This window comes from Morchella importuna, assembly GCF_003444635.1.
Source record: "Morchella importuna strain M04M26 chromosome Unknown Morimp01GS032, whole genome shotgun sequence".
Classification (NCBI taxonomy): domain Eukaryota; kingdom Fungi; phylum Ascomycota; class Pezizomycetes; order Pezizales; family Morchellaceae; genus Morchella; species Morchella importuna.
The window spans coordinates 178730-197080 of NW_025763429.1; the positions used below are offsets into that span (position 1 = coordinate 178730).

General features: G+C 45.5%; 6 protein-coding genes across 6 annotated transcripts; 2 read left to right on the forward strand and 4 right to left on the reverse strand.

Moving 5' to 3' along the window:
• Nucleotides 1-1244: 1244 nt before the first annotated feature.
• Nucleotides 1245-3583, forward strand: LAJ45_08838 (uncharacterized protein; the record flags this gene model as incomplete). The annotated part of the gene is made up of 4 exons (XM_046118387.1): nucleotides 1245-1632; nucleotides 2151-2222; nucleotides 2284-2433; nucleotides 2499-3583. The coding sequence occupies 4 exons, from the start codon at nucleotides 1245-1247 to the stop codon at nucleotides 3581-3583; spliced, it is 1695 nt and encodes a 564-aa protein (XP_045968343.1).
• A 620-nt stretch (nucleotides 3584-4203) lies between these two features.
• LAJ45_08839 (uncharacterized protein) lies at nucleotides 4204-6474 on the forward strand (the record flags this gene model as incomplete). Its single annotated transcript, XM_046118388.1, has 5 exons — nucleotides 4204-4317; nucleotides 4373-4504; nucleotides 4563-4616; nucleotides 4683-4745; nucleotides 4810-6474. 5 exons carry the CDS (start codon nucleotides 4204-4206, stop codon nucleotides 6472-6474), a joined length of 2028 nt encoding a protein of 675 aa, XP_045968344.1.
• Nucleotides 6475-7094: 620 nt separating this feature from the next.
• Nucleotides 7095-9378, reverse strand: LAJ45_08840 (uncharacterized protein; the record flags this gene model as incomplete). Its single annotated transcript, XM_046118389.1, has 3 exons — nucleotides 7095-8753; nucleotides 8820-8975; nucleotides 9037-9378. 3 exons carry the CDS (start codon nucleotides 9376-9378, stop codon nucleotides 7095-7097), a joined length of 2157 nt encoding a protein of 718 aa, XP_045968345.1.
• Nucleotides 9379-10500: 1122 nt separating this feature from the next.
• LAJ45_08841 (uncharacterized protein) lies at nucleotides 10501-12735 on the reverse strand (the record flags this gene model as incomplete). Its single annotated transcript, XM_046118390.1, has 3 exons — nucleotides 10501-12162; nucleotides 12219-12281; nucleotides 12448-12735. 3 exons carry the CDS (start codon nucleotides 12733-12735, stop codon nucleotides 10501-10503), a joined length of 2013 nt encoding a protein of 670 aa, XP_045968346.1.
• A 2090-nt stretch (nucleotides 12736-14825) lies between these two features.
• Nucleotides 14826-15332, reverse strand: LAJ45_08842 (uncharacterized protein; the record flags this gene model as incomplete). Its single annotated transcript, XM_046118391.1, has 1 exon — nucleotides 14826-15332. The coding sequence occupies one exon, from the start codon at nucleotides 15330-15332 to the stop codon at nucleotides 14826-14828; it is 507 nt and encodes a 168-aa protein (XP_045968347.1).
• A 2163-nt stretch (nucleotides 15333-17495) lies between these two features.
• LAJ45_08843 (uncharacterized protein) lies at nucleotides 17496-18233 on the reverse strand (the record flags this gene model as incomplete). The annotated part of the gene is made up of 1 exon (XM_046118392.1): nucleotides 17496-18233. The coding sequence occupies one exon, from the start codon at nucleotides 18231-18233 to the stop codon at nucleotides 17496-17498; it is 738 nt and encodes a 245-aa protein (XP_045968348.1).
• Between the last annotated feature and the right edge of the window lie 118 nt (nucleotides 18234-18351).

The window sequence follows — 18351 nt, forward strand, 5'->3', positions numbered from 1 at the left end:
CAAGATATTGGGGGTAATATTCTCCGATGTCGAGATTATACTCATCGACTGGAGATTCCCTAGCGGGTGGGGACCACTCCATATCGACGGGCGGTTTCGCGCTCATCAGGATAAGGTACTCAACAAATGACTGGTGAAAAAATATAGGTCTGGGATGAGAGAACTGGGTATCTACCTCTTTAGGGTATTTAGAAAGACTGTCATTAGTCCAACCCGCTTCAGTTGTACATGGCCGGAAGAATGGACTAGAGTGGAAGTGGGACTGTGGTGGGTAAGGTTGCTGTACCTCTCACCTAGATCACCGCGTGTGACAGGATAAATTGGAGCATGCTGCAATGGGAAAGGAGTAGGAGAAAAGTGTCTTTAATATCCTATAAATTGCATGGACAAATTTCTACGATAATTCACACGATGAAAATCCCCTGATTTACGGTGTCAATGATTTTAATCAACGCGTCAATGATATTTGTCTATGTAATTTATAGGTGTTATTGGATACTGAGATATGATACAGCATCCTATCCGGGGATGAGAGATGTTATTCAAGGGAGATGTGTGGTTAGGCTATCAGTCACAACTATTGGGGGAGGCATATTGAACATTACGTTAAGATTACTGTTGTCGTTCGGGTGCCTCAATAATGGGGCTATCGGATAGGAGGAGTGGGATCAGGATCCAGAACCGGTGGATGGTTCTAGGCTCTGGGGGCCTGAGGAAAGGATTAGAACTTTCACCATGTCATTTCTGGTTGGCCTGCGACATGGAGGTCTTGCTCGACATATTTCTCGCGGCCTAGACAATGAGGAACAAGTTGGTTGATATATCGTATTACTTCGTATACGTGATCAGCATTTAGAACAAGGTTACTTCTACTGAAGGTTTCTACTTGCTAGGAGATTTGTCAGTAGTCGCCCACCTTATAGCTGCAGATGCATGAAAATGCGCTATTAAAGCTGCCCCAATGGCCCAGCTCACCATGTGAGCGGGTAACATAGACAGGATGGGAAGGGAGCAACTTTCCAGCTGGCGTCTATGTGTATGGGGGCAGGGCATTCTCTCTATTTTGTGCGGGGCTTGATGATCCATGTTTGCACTTACGTGTCTTCCACCCACCAAGTCGAAGAACTATATAAGTAGCTCATCCCCACCCACCTCCCTCTCACCACACCAAAACCACCCCACCCTCAAAATCAAAATTCACAGCTTTGAGAATACTCTATTTAAATATCTCATCTTTCTTCGTCATGGGTCACCCCCGTCACAAGGAGAGGGCCAACAGGGCTCGGGCAATGGCCGCACAGGGCATCACCTTACCTGCTACGGGTCTGAAGCGTGTGAGAGAGGACGATCTCAGCGATTCTTTCGGGAAGGTAAAATTAGAGGACGCTAGCGGATTCCGAGCTAGCAAACAGTCAAAAGTTACATCTTCGGTGTCTTTAGAGGTCAAGGCAACAGACCCGGTGATACCAAAGGTAGAGGTCTCTCCAGGGTTAGTGCAAGTTCAGGCTTCAACATCTCAGCCTCCTCCCGCGGGGCCCACTATAACTTTGAAGTTTGAAGGAGAAGGTGCCCACATTGCGAACCGTGATCGTCTAAGGAAAGCCTATTGGACAGAGAAGCCCGTATTCTCAGGTACGTTATCCAGCTTCCTCTTCTTTCGTATTTTCATTTCCTTCCACACTACAACAGCAAATGTTATTAAAATCATTTGAGGTAGTCTTCACCTATATCCTTTGTGTTGTTGATTGGTGACTTGCCTTATACTATTTGTTACCACTGTTTCTTCTCTCATTTCCCCTACTTCCACACTCCAACATCAAATATTATAAACATCGTTTATAGTAGTCTTCCCCTATACCCCCTTGTGTTGGTTAGTGACCTGCTTAATGTCATTCGATTCACTGTTTCTTGTCTCTTTTTTTTGCGTTCTCAAGTATTTGAGAGGGCACTAGATTAGATTAGATTTAAGTTAGGCATGTCTGGCCAGCACAATGCGACCAACCATACATGAATCTAAGCAGCTGCATCTCACAACCTCCAACAAAAGTTCCTTCCATCCCTTTCACTACGTGTAGCCTTCTATCTGACAAACAAAAGCTCTAATTACAAAAAAATATCAACTAACTAAATGACTATTCCATGGTATTTAGATGTATACAAGAAGAAGATTTTCAGCGATGACATGACTGAAGACGAAAAGAAAGAGGCCATAAAACAATCATGTACGTATTCCTTTAGTCCTGCCCCTTAACCATGTTAGACTGATGTTGATACCCCTTGTAGATATTGCAACAGTCGAAGACCTTTACGGATTGGGTTGGAGACATCACGCCAGAAACCATCCTAATAACGAACCGGTCCCTCGTGACTTTGTAGTTGCTAGAGCAAGAGAACATTTGCGAATCGCAGACAAATGCGAGTGTGAAATCTTCAGTACGTATACCCTGTTCAGAATCACATTCTAAAGTGCTTGACTAATGTTGTGGTTCTGACAATAGCTCCCGATGGTCTTACGGAGTATGAGACTGCTATTTGGAACAACGAGGTGTTGAACTGGCCACACAATAAACACTTGGTAGAGCGCACCTTGGTGGTCGATGTGGATGTGGCTGTTCCGTACGAACATCCCAAGTTCAAGGTACCTGCCCTGGACAAGGACTGTGATACGGAAATGTCGGAGTCCGCCCCTCAAACAAAGGGAACCTACAAGATCAGATCTGAAGAGACGACTGAAGTGGCTGAGTGGGATCGTGACACTGATAACTGCCACTGGGATGGCGAGTCTCCAAGAGAGGGAAGCCTAACTGGAGCAATGTATTGGTGGGGCATCGATAATTCCAAATTTCCTGCGGTTCCTTCGCCAATCGTGAAGCCCCACTTTGCTGAACAAGCAGCAAACGTCCTCAAAGCGGTCTACAAGGATGCCTCGAAGGGAACATTCGGGGCCAAAAGCTCTCCTAAGAACAACATTAAGATTCCAGGCGACGAGAAAAAGGAACTTAATATGCGCCAGGGTTACTTCCCCCCACCCGACAGTGATGCCTTCAAAGCCCCCCCTCCTGATATCGGCTGTATGCCAATCCATGATCGATACTCCTACTGGTTGGTTTGGCTTCAGGCCAATGGATATACTGGAAACCAGTTCGTATGGCTCTGCGGGAAAGATTGCGACTCCCTTCGTGAGGACCATGGATTGAAAAAGCAAAAGGACGAAGCTGATGATGATACCTCTAAAAACCACTTCAACACTACACTTTGGATGCGGGCAACACGTCTACGCGACCGCTATATGAAAGACGAGAATAGGAATGGAGTTACAAAGCTTACCCGTGGTAAAGGCAAGAAGACTCAGGGCAGGAAAACCAAATCCAAGACCAAGAAGAATAAAGGGAAAAAGGTCAGTAAGGGGGATTTCGATGACGATGAATATGAAGAAGAAGAGGGACAAGAAGAGGAGGAGGAGGGGGGGGAGGAGGAGGAGAGGAAGGGGAAGGAGGAAAGGAATGAAGAAGAACTCGGTGAAAGCGACAAGGTCAAGGAACAGCAGGAAGAAACCGAGAACGGCGGGAAGGGTTCCGCCTAGGTCCTCGATATTGAACAAGCAAGAGGAAACTTTGAGAGCCATATACTACCTGGTGGAGGTTGCAGTTTGGGGGTAGATTGGAGTGTTTCATTTGTTGGCAATTTATTTGTTGGCTATTTCTTCTCTTTTGGTTGTTCTTTGGGCTATGATTCGGTTACTGGTTCGAATTTACTGGGCTCAGACTCAGATAGGGTGGATTAAGATTGTTGAGAAAATGTTTTTACTCATTAGTTAGATGGCAAATGACGAATAAGTGCAAATAATTTACTGGTGTGCTCTGTGACGTGACGTGTAAAATTGTTGTTTTTGCCTCCCACCTTAACCTCAAGAAACAAAAGTATTGCCATGGGAAACGCGAATTATTCCGTTGCTCGAGACGTTCGTGTAATCAACGGGTTTCGCGGTTTTCTCTTCTAACCCAATAGCAAGGGTAATAGCTGTATCTATTCATTTCCTTGTGTCAAAAACTCATGGCCATGAACCTAACGCATCCAGAACTGGCGAGCAAAGCTTAAAGTTTGCAACTCAACTTATCCTGTCAATTCATGACCCCGCTACTCCCATCACAAAGGTATATGTCCGTTTCTATTCCAACACGTACAGTTACTACCAGTATTGCAATGGAACATTACAACGCTTTCCATCGCTACAGCTCAAGCCGTAGTATTCTGTATAACAAAGACCCAACTGTTGAGACCCCTCCTGCTGGTATCAAGCCCCACAGAAAGAGTCTGGTATGTCATGTTGCTGCAATTTCTTCTGATAAGAGTATTTTGTAACACAATACAGTCCATCCCGCAGCCAACTACAGTTAAGACGAGGATGCTTCCAGTTCGTGAGAGCTTTGGAAATGTAACCCAGAGGAGCTGCTACAAGATGGAGCTTTATGTGGTTCCTGGGCCAATCCCTGGGTATTATTTGGTATGATGGATCTTGCCATTTCTCCTGACGATATTGACTAATAGTCCTTTTAAAAAAGTCTCCAGAGACTCGAAATATGTTCCTTACTTTCAGCAAACACTGTGGGACAAATGTTAGTTGTGTGCTATCCTGAGCTGATTCATGGGCTTGGGAAGGATATTAATGGAGTGGTCTATAGGGATATAGCACAGAAGAAACGCTGTTGCCAACTGGAAATAGTACATATACGTTAGAAGAAAATGTAAGTATACTGACGACCAGTCTATTACAAGTTTGAAGTTATGCTAATCATTCATCATGCGAAGGTCTATGAGAACTGTAATTTTGAGAGATACTCCGGGGAAGAGTTAATAAGCTCTCAGTCTGCTGCGGCGCAGTCTGCAGGAGGTCTAGCAGGAGAATCTTGGTTCTTGGATAACGAGTCGGATGAGAGCGGCTGTTGTTCTGACGAAGGAACCATAATTTGGGTGCCCGAAAAATTCAACGTATCTGCCAATGTCCCGCGATCTCTGTTAACAAGACCTTTAAATAAGGACTACAACACTCAGACCTCCACTTCCTCCTCCTCCTCACCTACATCATTGAAGATTCCCTTCAACATGTCAGAAGATGTTAATAACTCCACTAAGGTCGTCGGTCAGAGTTCTTCTGAATCCACCTCCCTCCAAGCCTTCCAATCAACCTCCGGGGGGCGTGTTATGATGGCAGTTAAAAAGGGCTTAGCGGTCGCAAACATCGATCCCAGTTCTTTCGGAACTTTGTTAGTAAATGAGAACGTTGATCTTGACACCCGCAGAGAGCCAAGTACTTCAACAACCTGGGACTCCGCACCGCACGATAAAGACACCAAGCACCTGTATAACACTACTAGGCACCTGTCAAAGATTCTGCAGCAAAATATTCGTCCGCTCATCCCCGCCGAACTGGCTACTCTCAAACTCGAAGCAATGGTAATTGAAGACAACGCCCGTCCCAAGCCTCCTAGGAGCAGGAACTCAAGCAATCTTGGAACCTCCTTTGGAAGTGATTCTGGCAGCAGTACCTCTATTCACACTACTCATTCCGCTGCAATATCCGCCCCAATAGCCGAAAGAAACATAATTTCCTCAGGATTTCTCAGTGTGGAAATGGATCTCAGACTAAGGCGTGCCCATGTGGATGTGGATAGCCTTAGAGAGACCGAACAACTTCAAGGCTCTCGTAGCAAAACTCTTAGTCACTCATCCCTTAGAGTAGAGAGAGCGGAAATTGCTCAAAGTCAGGTCTCCACTAGCTCTCTCAATTCCACAACCCCTACAGTCGATCATTTCCAGGAATATATGACACACTTTGATCTCGACAATGTGACCAATCCGCCTGCAAAGGGATTTCTGGAGTCCGACGACTCATCTGGCGAGGACGACAACGCATCGATCGGGACTGTCATTCCCCCAAATCCGATTAAGCCTCAGGTAGAAAGAATGCCGAGAACACGTAGGGTCAAGAAGGAAAAGACGGTGAAGAAGTACATCTTCTACGTTCCTGACAACTTTGAGGAGCTTCTGGCCCAAGCACCGACCTCACCTCCGACAAGGCCTTTGCCTCCTGTTCCTACTGCACCTCAAGCACCAACTCAGATTCCAAAGGAACCTCTGCCCCTTCTTCCACGGGTAGCACTTACCCAACCTGCCGAAGTTAAAGAGTCAACTCCAAAGATTGAAGCGTTAAAGAAAGATTATACTGATTACCTAAACAACATCAATCGAGATGAGTCAACCAGAGTCAAATGCAAAAACAAAACGGAACACAAGCCTGGGCTGGAGGCTGATCTTGAGGCATTTATGGAGAGCGAGGCTCAAGCGGCGGGCTGGATGAAGGCTAAAAGAAAGATCGAAGACAAGGTCAATTATATAAGAATGGTCAGGGAGTTCATGAACTATAGCAGGGACGGGCATGTCGATTACGGACAGGAAATATTGCGTCCAACATAGCCATTCTCCATTTTATTTGCTGAATGTGGGGGATATTGTCACATAGGTCATACGGAAGCTAGGCTAAATCGGTTCTCTCTGCACTGCTTGCTATTAAAGATATTGATATCATAGACGGCGCTTTTTTTCACTCTCCAAAGAGTAACCCGTTTTCTGTGCAGCCAATACCTTTACCATTTTCGATATGTAGTGGTTTAGGAATTACCCAAATCAGTTCATTCTATCCTTTTCTAACAGTTCATGTTCCAAAGATAAGGATGGCAAATGGGCATATTTCATCAAATGTCCTTTAACCTCGTTCTAACGAAATTGTACTCTTGTTGACACTATAGAATATTTCCTTCTATATTTCATCTTCAATCCAGGTTCTTCCATTAATTGTAAAAATAAACACGCCAGCCTCCAAGTAGCACAAAAACGAAGGAGAAAATGGTTATTGAGACTGGTTGTATCCAGTCAACCTTTTACTTTAAATTTTATGAAACCTGATCATACACTATAGGTTGAACGTCCCCTATCTTTCGTGATGTTTCCATTCTCAACCCTGATGTAAAACATATCATCCTCCAAATTTGATCTGGTGATTCAAAAGGAGCAAGATGTGAATGCGGAGTAGAGTATTAATGAGCCTGGTCCGTCATGCACATCTGGCACGGTGCTTTGATACCTGATCGAAGTGAGACACCATTTAGCGCAGGATAGACAACTTCTGTTCCATTCAAGCTATCGCCGTTTGCATCCATCCCGCCTGCTATTCCCTCAGGACGTCCGCCTGGCTCCTCTAACCTCCATGTGGAGAGTCCTGTAGGAACAATAGCGCTCTCTGCGTCCTCATTTCTCGCGAATGTCTCGTAACTCTGCTCAGAGGCAATAGGCATATGACACGGGCGTGAAAGAGAAGAGCTGAAATATCCTCCGGAGTCTCTGACATTCTCACAGCTTTCAGAAGGCAAACGGGATGGGTTCGGAACTCGCATGGCTATTGCTAACGCAGCGTCGGAGAAGCTATGCGGAGGAGCTGGACACGCAGAGACAGATGTCGTTGAAGGCTGCTCCCCGAAACAAGAGCTAGAATTCCGGCGGCTATCTCCATATGAGGTCGAGTCTGATACTGTCACTTCGCTATCTCTTCTAACTTTGACAGTTAAGATCTCTTTTTTCATCCAGGCCAGTAGGTCTGGGTCAACTTCCATAATCATTGATCGATCAGATTTAGTTGATTGGTTAGAAGAGGAGCGTGAGCGAGAGAGATATTTTCGTCCAGTCATTTCGTACTGACTTGCGGCAAGGGTATATTCTTCTTCATCCTTGCTATATAGCTTTTCCTGAACATGGGTATTGAACTCCGCCCTAGATAGCTCAGGGTTCGAGGTCTCTTGAGGGAATGGAGCCTCGAAGTATTCAGGCTTATTGAGCTGTCTTGAAACGAATATTGATTGCATTCGAGAAAGCCTCTTTGAACCCTCACTCAAGCTGTCCCCAAGGTCAGACCCAGTTCTTGCAGCCTCATCAGATATTACAGGGCCTCGTTGGTCTTTGCCTTTTCGGTTCACAGTACCAAGACTCTCGAGCGAGATATTTTTTAAATGACCGAGAGGACTTGAGGGAGTATTGGGAAGTAGTGGGTCGGTGGCTATTTCTAGATGAGGGCAGTTCAAACGTCTAGTCTTATTATGCTTGTTTTTTATTTGCTGACATGTATTCGAGGAGACCGGCAAGGCTCCCGTTGGTGAAGTCCTCGCACCGCCCCATGTTCCCCAGGGCTCATCACTCGCCGAATCTGGCTGATTGGCGGTGGGAGACGATTGATCTGTGAAGTTTTGAATAGAGTGGTTGCCCGGGAAATAGTCTAGAGGATTCTTATGTTTCATACATGTAGTCCTTGCGTCAGTTCCAGTTTCGGGATCTTCGTCGCATTTGTTGCACTCTGAAGTGCCTTTTGTGAATTCTGAGCGTAATGATAATCTCCCCATAGTTTTTACCTTCCGTACGACACCATTTTCAGAGACGATCCCTCTGCTCGTTGAACGTAACCTAGGACGGGGTGGTCTCATGGGAAGATAGTCTTCTGATGAGGGTGCATGTTGGGAGAGACTTTCATATGTTTTCATTCTCTCGAGGACTCTGCCACTTCTGGTATAGGTAGGTCCTTGAGTTGATCCAGTAGACGTAGTTGAATTTGTTCTCCTGTTTTCAACCCCTTCCTCTACAGCCCACCTGAAAGATTCCTCAGAAAGATGTTCCCTCTTTGTGCCTTTCCTGTATCGCGTTTTCGCATACTACTCATTGTTAGAGATTGTACTGTCAAAAGGGATCTCAAGCTTACACAATGGTCTACAACAAACTGCAGTCCCTCTTCCGAAACCGTTACGTCCTTCAGTTGATAATCCTGCAACCTTCCCATTAGCATAAAACGAAGGCACTCCCGTAGTGTCGTCATATCTTACTGCAAGGTGAAACATTTCAACTATTTCCTCATAACAAATGCGTTGCTCGTGAGACTAGAGATTACTACAGTTAGTTGTGATCCCACACGCTGTGGCAGATCTTTATGCCACTTACGAAATTTCCAGGCATTCGAGGTGGGCCAAATTGAAACTGAATATCTTCCCACGCCATATCCCCAAGCATGAGCAAGCATGCCGCCTCAAGCTCTGCACATTCCTCTATCCCCGTGTCTGCGTCAAGCTCGTACACCTTGATTGATTTCCCATCCACCCTTCCTCTGAGCGTGGGATCCGTGTCATTCTCCCCTTCGTACTCTTCATCTTTGATGTCCTGAAACGCCTGACGAGAAGCCGAATGACAACTATGGGTCGTTGGTGTAATTGCAGTGTCCTCTTCCCATTCTTGGTTGGAGTTTGGATTTAAGTTGCGGTGCGCTGAAGTGTAAGCGGGGTACATTGAGCGTTATGTGAAAGATCAGATCTAGAGTAGGAGCCTTTCCGCCGTAAAAATGATAAAAGGTACTACCACAGGTGTAGTATATCGATATGTGGGGTTTGGTGTTTGTGATTGAGGTAAGTGTGGTGTTTGACGTGTGTAGGTGGTGGGGTAAATGTTGTAAGGTGGTGGTTGCGCAGGGGAATTATGGTCAAGGGACCGCGTCCAACATAACGGTGCAGAGAATAACTGAGCGCTCTGGGGTAACGAGTCCCTGATTGGAGACTTCTCTCCCAGCGCTGCAGGTTAATTCCTCTTACTCAAAGAAAGTCACAATCTTCCGACTTGTCAAGGGCCGGTGGAGTATTTACCGCTTCTGAAGATTGAAAAATGACTTGAATATAATAAAATGTAGTCAAGGAAGAAGAAGCTTAATCTCACAGTAAGAGGAGTGTTCAATCGAATTCTCGTACGTTAAGCTAGAGAAAACACCGATTCCATTGGACGAGTAACATATATTAGGTTCATGGATTATCACTCGGTTCGGTGGAAAGGCTGAGCCGCATCATTTTGTTTCATCAACGTAGCAGCCATTACGGTATAAAACATATGATAGAGTTTCTCATTTATATCAATTAAAGTCTCAAAGTTCTCGGTAAGGGGTAGGTATGTTTATAAATTATCATTGCGTCCATGTACTTACACCATACATACATGTATGTAGTGCTCCAAGATTGTATACTAGTGTGTAAGTATCGATCATGTAATAAATTAGAACCTAGAAGGTTTGCCCCCTGTGTCTTAAGACCTAAAGTGCTCGATATCTAATCTAGTGTTCTTGGAAAGGAGATGAATCCCTGCTCAGGATTGACAGGACGCGAAGCCACTATGTTCTAATTAATTATTGGATTAATAACTGGGCTAATATATGGAGCTGACAATGTAAATAAATTACAATGTAGTGGTTCCCTCTCGGGAAGGACTCTCTGGGACATGAACTAACGGTGGTGACAGCACCAGGGGCGATAGATAGGGTATATGGGCTGGTGCACCTATGACAAAGGAAAACAACGCGTAATATTACAGAGGGAGGGGATTGTAAATGAGTAATTTTTTAAACCCGTGTTGACCTCTTTCCTTTGCTTAACCTCTTGTCTGCCAGTACCATCTAGTCCTTTCTCTCTCCTCATCCACTCTCCTGGCTTCTTCGAATTCATCGATTTCCGCGATAGCCTCGTAGTCATCCTCGGCCTGATCGACTTTGGTGTTGTAGTTTCCCCTCACTCTGGCCTGCCAGCTATCAGCTGGGAATACCCGTGAGACAATAGTGGGAGTCTGAACGGCGGCTACGCCGGCGCCGTTCTGTGTATTGGTGGGGAGCGGGTTGGAGGGGGTAGAACTGGTGGAGAATGCATTTCTGGTGGCTGAAGCGACTGGAGCGGAATTATTATTTTGAAATTCACGGTTGACTAAGTTGCTACTGTTCCTATATTGTTCCTGGTTGACTGTCTCAGCGCTATCCCGGTTCCCACCTCTGCGGCGACGACGGGTCCCAGAGGCAGCTGGGGAGGCTAGTGCTGGTGTATTGGGCCCATGATCGACGTCCTCATTGGCGATAGTCCTAGTAGCTCTTCCTATTGATCCTGCGAGAATGTTTTCACTCCTGGCTAAGCCAGGACCGGTAGCACGACTAAAGGATCCACCTTGTGCGGCTCCCGATTTATTTCCAGTAGGAGCGGGTCGAGTCTTCACCAGACGTCGAGGTGAAGTGGCACCTCCCTCGGAAGACAAAGTGGAAGCAGAGTTAGGCTTTTCCTTACCTTTGAACATCCCAGGCAGAAACTTCGACTTAGATCCCGATCCTTTTATGCTTTCTTCGGATGATGAACTTTGCGAAGGTGTGTGCTGAGATTTCTTGAGTGGCTTCTGAAAAACACCGAGGTACTCTCCAAGATCCTTAGCCCTCCGCCTTGGGGGTGAAGACCCATCAGAATCGATATACAGCGGGGCGGCCTCTGTGGTCTCGGTTTCGGCCAAGTGGGTGGGTAATTGCGGCTCCATTTCATTTGTAGAGTGATGAACAGGCTCGCTGAATATATTGTTTCCGGCGGAGTTATGCCTGTAGCGGCTGGGTGGATCGCTTCCTGCAGAATCAGCTGACGCCGCGGCATTTCTAATGGGACCCTCGTTGTTAGGCATAGTGAAGGTGCGTTGTCCATCCAGTCCGAGCAGGTCCCTCAAGGCCGCACCCGAAGAGTAACCAGCGGAGTCGTCCGGATTGTCACCAGCGCTTGCATTGTTTTCACCGTCTTGGAAAGTGGCTTGGTCAGGATTCATAGTACCGCGCGTCAGACGATACTCAGCATCCATTCTAGCAGCAAGCCTTTCTTCATTGTCGGCCATAACTGTTAAATTGTCCTCAGCAAAAGGGAAAGTATCGGAGTAGTCTTCCATAACCTGCTCGGGATCGGATGCGACACTTGAGGGAGATGCTGAATTATCTGCTTCGTACTCGTCCGATGAATAGGCTGGTGTAATGGATCGATCTTCAAAATTTTGATTGGTGGATGATAGAGAGGTTCGTTGTTGGGGCGATCGAGTCCTTGGGGCCGGGAGTTGTGTCTCACTAGGAAGCATCCAGTTTCTGGGCATTGGTGGGATACCATCCAGGAATGTTAATACCATCACGAACGAGTTGGGATTTTTATGCAGCCCTCGAGATAGCCTAGCATCCCTCAACCGTGAATATCCTGCCGGCTCTAGATAATCTTCAACATCCCCATTAACAGCAGCAATGGCATCGACCTGAAGCGTCAACAGTCAGCAGTCTTTCCCAATCAAAGTTGGTTTTTAAACCTCACATCTAGTTCGATATCAATATACAAATGATCCTCTTGGATCCAGAGGTCAATAATCTTCCATCCCTAAATTTACTGTTTTAGGATGCTTCTCGCGACAGAGGTACCTGGCCTTAACACCTACATGGCTAACAAATAACTCACTTATGAATCCAAGATGGATATCAAATTGCGCCAACTATCAACCTTTATTAGCATCGTACCACACGCCTTTCGGTGGGCGCATTCTCACCTCGAGATCCAAATCCTCTTTTGCCACAATACCAAGGACAAATCCAGGCGGCACATTATCACCACCCCTGTGTACAGCGCGGAATATTACAAGGCCGAATCTTAGCCAGACCGGCTGCTGGCATTCCCACAAAACATGGGCTGTACCGGGGTCGAATTGGGACAGGTCAAGAGGGCCTCCTACGGCAGATGTCTTCTTGTAGGTCTCGAGCATCCATCTTGTGCCATGATCACGCTTGTACTTCTCGATGTCATAAAGGACATACTTGGCTTCCGACATGTTCGTCATCTTTGATAAACAAATAGCGGTCATTATGGCAGGTTGGGAGCAGAGAAAGCGAGATAGAGGGGACGAGCGCTGATGGAAATCGGTAAATGGGGAAGGGCGTAGGTGTGAGAACAAGATGGGGAAAGCTTCCGATTTAAGGAATGCTACTACGCTCATCTGTTTATGTTCCATTGGGAAATCACTGATCCCCGCGCATTTTACGAGGATTATGTTTAGTGCACGCCGAGGCTGTAACTGATGTGTTTACTTGTGTTTTGCACTAACCCTATCGTAATTAGGGGATCGATTTAGTTGAAACGACCAGTGCGAAGGCCCGCACACAGAAGACAGCATCTGATTGGATAGTGTGTTTGTGTTTGATATAGGGTATACTTGACGGATATACGAATCGAGGTCTGATGATACATGGAACCACACACTGAGTCAGAGGATCAAGGGTATCAAGTATTGTAAATTCTATGCCACCGTCAATAATCGATCAAGTTTATCTATTTTATGGAGGAGTAGTACGATGCTGTGGTGTGCCTCATTTTCTTGTGACACAGATCTCAGAACGGCGAATGTCTCTCATTACCCTCTGGATATACATTTTTTCTGGACTGTAAAAATCCTACCAACTGGAAACTGATACTTTAATTGCATCCTGCTACCATGGCTTCGACATCGCACTTTTGAGCTCAAGAATTACTCTACATTATACGTAGCATATATCGAGCTATGCTGTGTTAGGTCGTGAGCGTATTCTAGGCATTATGGCCTTTTTAGCAAAGAAAATAAGGATTTTATATAACCTTGCGCAAAGGAAACTGGTGTCGTCAGGGTTATAGGAAAATAAATACTTCACTAGCAGGCTTTCTGGCCTCCTCTTCAATATATTCGTGTAGTTGACAAAGCGATCGATAGAATAAAGAAAGAAAATACTTATAGAAATAGTGAGATCCTAGTTCACTATATAAGCAATGACCGGTATTTCATATATTTCAAGATTCTAGATCTACGAACTACAGTTTCACAATCGTAATACAAGAGAACCTTCTATTTGTTTAAAATAAACCGGGGCGCTTAAGAGGCATGATAGTATTGTTCTGTTCGTTAGTTATTCAAGTACTTTAATTTGGTCACGATATTTTGATACTCATGTATCAGCTCGACGAACATCATATGTATTAACCAGAGCTCATAATTAAGTATGATGCTAATATTTAAAGGTCCAGCTCTCTCCTCCCGTTTATAACCCCAGAATAGTTAAAGACACAAGGCTCAATATTCCAATAACGTAGCACCGAAGTCCATAAATCCCGGAAATAAAACAAAGTGTAATGTGGTGAGGTGAAGTGAGAATAAGAATTTCTTTATCGTGCACGGACCATGCATAGAGATCTTATCGCAGCCAAGATACCCGATATCCAAATTTGGTGAAGCGTATTATGCTGAAGACGACACCTCATCCTGATCTCTGGACAGATGTCATTTTAGAACACTTCTCATCTCCCCCTCTAAGGAATCTCATGCATAGTCAGTTCATCATCGCTTCCTAAAACACCCCCGTCCCACCAAGCAACAAGCGAAGAAAAAATCTGAAGCGGACAGTATCAGGAGCTAGAAAGAAAATAAGCAGGATCCAAGCAAACTTGTACAGAAATTCAAGAAATTTCTCTGAAGAAACATAAGATCTTTATCACTCAGCAAAAGCCAGGAAAACAAGAGAGTAGCAATCAAACAAACTCGCATTAAACAGGACAATAGTCCGAAAAAGACACCTTTTCCAGGCCCACGGCAACGATCAGCGCAAAAATGAGAAGACGAAGTATCAAACGCCAAAGACCAAAGAGCACGAAGAGCATAAACAGGCTAAGGAAGTTTAAGAAAGACCCGAGATGAAAACGCCCCAAGGAAGATAAGAATACATATGTGAGTCTCCAATACTATTTCGTTTCTCGTGACTATGCCTAACAGCTCCATGAGTAGAGTTAGGGAGGTGCGGTGGCCTAAGAGACACAGATGAAATACTTCATGAGAACGTTAGCACAGAACGAAAAGTTGCTCGAAAGAGGAATCGTACGAAGGGTTCAATGACTCCAGTTCTTTCCTCAATTGAGGCGAAGAACCTTCTTTAAGAACATAAGGATGCTATCACATGCGGCATGAAAAGGTTTTTTTTTCGCAGCCGCATGAACGTCATCCTGGACCTCAAAGGCTTCTCCAAGGTTTCCATCCTCCTCGGCAGAGGCGGCAGAGGGAACATTTGGTTCGGAAATTTCGGTTTCGGTCATTGCGGGAGTGTGAATGACAATAGTAGGGATAACCACATTGCAGGGGACAGAGATTTCAGTCTGGGCCGCACTAGAACAAGGTCGAGAACCGAAATACGCCTCGAACTCGCTGTTCGACCTGATCGCAGACTGCCTGCGGTGGCCTCTAACTTGGCGGAAGCCTTTGTCGACAGGGCCTGTATGGCCACGGCGCCTGTCCTGTGTAGCCTTGCCAGTGTCGGCAAGGTTAAGGAGTAGAACAGAGTCTGTATTTGCTTCAAGCTCACTCTTAAATGCCTGGAAGTCCTTCTCAGAAAACCCGGGACATCCCCCGCTGCAAGACATCTCTATATATTTGTCAGAAAATAGGCCAATAATTAACAACAGTAACAGATAGTGGCTGACTTACTCTTCCTGGTATGGATGACGTAAGGCCTTTTTAGAAAACCAAGGATCTTGTCTGACGTCTATCTGACCGTCTTATACGATGCAGCAAATCAGTAAGATGAAGAAAATATGAGGTACACACTTAGTAAGAGTACTCACGAGGACTTGAGGTTGACAATGGAGAATGAGGCTGTCAAATTCAAGGAGAAGAAAGCTTTGCGGCAGGCGTTATGACAACGCTGAAAAGGTTAGCTGACATGTACTTGGGGGAAAACATAGAGGCAAAGCAGGCAAAGGAAGACAGTGAGCAGAATTGATTGAAGATAGGATCTGGAAATAACTATCAATACCTTTACGGTCGTGAGTGAGATCCCTTCAGATTAGGGATGAATGTTACTTTGTGTGGCCTGGAAGGAGGAAGGAAGAGTGCTGTGTTGAGGGAAGCGAGAGAGGCGTGAAGGGAGCTGCCCTCGTTTGGCTTGGCGTATGACTCCAGGACCAATGTTTCATACCTACAACTGCCAACTGGCCCAAACCACTAAAAGTCCTTCAATACAAGATATACATCTTCCCTGGCTTGGCAGTATTCTGGTCATTGACAAAAAGGACGGGCTCTATGCCCGGGACGCTTGTTCTGATCTACAGGGATTCGTTATCTCATCTACAAGGATCAAGTTCCAGAGAAAGCCACCCGCGGTAGATCCAATGTTCAATCAGACCGCAGACGGTTGAAAGTTTACGCAGAAATGGTTTTTTCTTCTGCTCCGGTAACCCATTTCCGATCAGATGTTTCTATCTTTCTTCATGATTGGTCTAAGATTCTAAGAAGCAGACATCTACCTACTCGACTCTTTTGAGTGTTGGAATAAAACACAGTACAAAACCTGACGCAGACCTACATTTAAATTTGAACTTTGCTAGCCCGTACAAATACGGAGCCGAAGACTTTAACCATCGAACTGAACCCCCTACATGTCCCAAGACGCTTCTGGGGGTGTAGATATACGAAGGACAAGTTATATATTCGTGGAACCAGAACAGCTTAGGGCATTCTTTTAATGAAGATATTGAGAACTGACCTACTGGTATTGATACATGATATTCAGCTCGTTTTTACCAAAGAATGTACCCTACTAAAATCTAGATAGGCATAGTTTGATGTACGTTCTATCATAGGATCTCAAATACACCCTTTTTTGTCTTCCCTCTCTCTCATTATTGAGCATATTATTTATGAAAGAACAGAGGGTCATCTCCAACGGGCCCAATAGCTGTCCAATGAATTTTGCGCCAGTGCCTAGAAAGAGGTCAAAATAGGTGTTATCTTCCTTTATTAACTGGCAATTCTTGGAAGACTGCTCATTTACTCACTAGATACTCGCGGACAATAAATAGACTGCAGTTGCTATCCTCGTAGGGCAAACAACAGCTCCCTCAGGCTTTGAGTTCAGACATAATCGTTCATGTCGAGTTTACTATGGTTATAGATTGCCCATACTCACCATTGCAGGTATCTTATACTCCCACCCTACTGAAACAACACTGCACTGCACGCACTATAGCTCTCGATAAGATACTAAGTGCACTGCTAAAGAAAGGGTAATGACGATCTACTGGTTCCAGGTCTCTGTCAATCAGACCACAGTGTTCCAAATATGTCTAACAGAGTGGAATAAATTTTGTAACTCAAGCGTGATTTATTTATTCATTTAACCTAAATGAAAGTCTGATATATAACAACTCTCATCAATCTCATGATTGAATGAGCTAAACCCGCAAGTACTGGGACGCGAGATATTAAACATCCTCATAAAAACAAAGCGAAAGGAATCTTCATAGTCCAAGCCGACTATTCGAGAAAATAATAAAGACGAGAGAAATAAGAGAGCCAGTACAGGTGAAGAAAGACATGGTAGTAGTTTAGCTCGTTCGTTAAAATATCTGTCTGCAACAATGCCTCCAACTTTGAACTTAAAACTTCTAGAGAGAGATTTATCTAAACACCATTGCAAGTGATACCAGATATGATATCCCTGCCACATCGCCAATCATCTCCCCCTCCACACTGATAGATGTTTTAATACCTCCGCCTGGCTGGTCATCCTCTGTATTTGGTGTACCCTAGGTGCGTTTCCTTCCAAACGCCCTTTTGAGGAATCCCCTAACACCCTTTTTTTCAATGCTCTTCATACTCAAAGGCTTGACCGGCGGATCAAACTTCATACGCCTAGTCCCATTGCTACGCCAGGTCCCAAAGTCCCCTCCAAAAGCCATGTCGTCCAGCCTAACTGGGTCATCGTTGAGTCTCGCAATCGTGTCCACACCCGCAAACTCTGGCTGCGCTACTGGCAGCCTCAAGACCCGGCGGGGGTCGGATCGTGTAGAGTTGATATCGATCGGGTCCGCGTCAAACAGACGACTGCCCACAGTGTCCGTCCCATAGCCACTTGCATGAGGTATACTATTATCGCTCTCGACGATGTTGATATTGTTGTTCTCAACAAAGTTCATGTTGGCGAAACTACGGTTCTGCATGAACTGGGTTACTGCTTTATCCGGTGTTAACGCCTGCCGCACCCAGGTTGGGCTGCCGACCAAGTCTAGTGGGGAACTTGAAGGGGTACCTGGGACAGTCTGGCTCCGTGGGAGGTTCAGAGGGGGTTCCTCGAGGGGGACGTCATTCATGCGGCAGAAGCAGATCTCGCAGATCTCGCTGCTATAGAGGACCCCGTTTGGACCGCGGTGGTTGCAGGCTATGCTTTGTTGGAACTGCGCTTGGTTTTGTTGGAAGATTGTGCGCGAGTTGGGGCGGTGGGGAGGCACCGGGGGATTCGGCGTGGAATGGTGGCGGGGATACATGGTATGTGTGGTATGCTAACTCTGGAGGTGTATAACCGGAGAATATAGTCCTGTATTGATCGTTTTAGTATGGAGGTTTCCATCGAGGAATCACTAAAATATAATTCGAGCGAGCCAA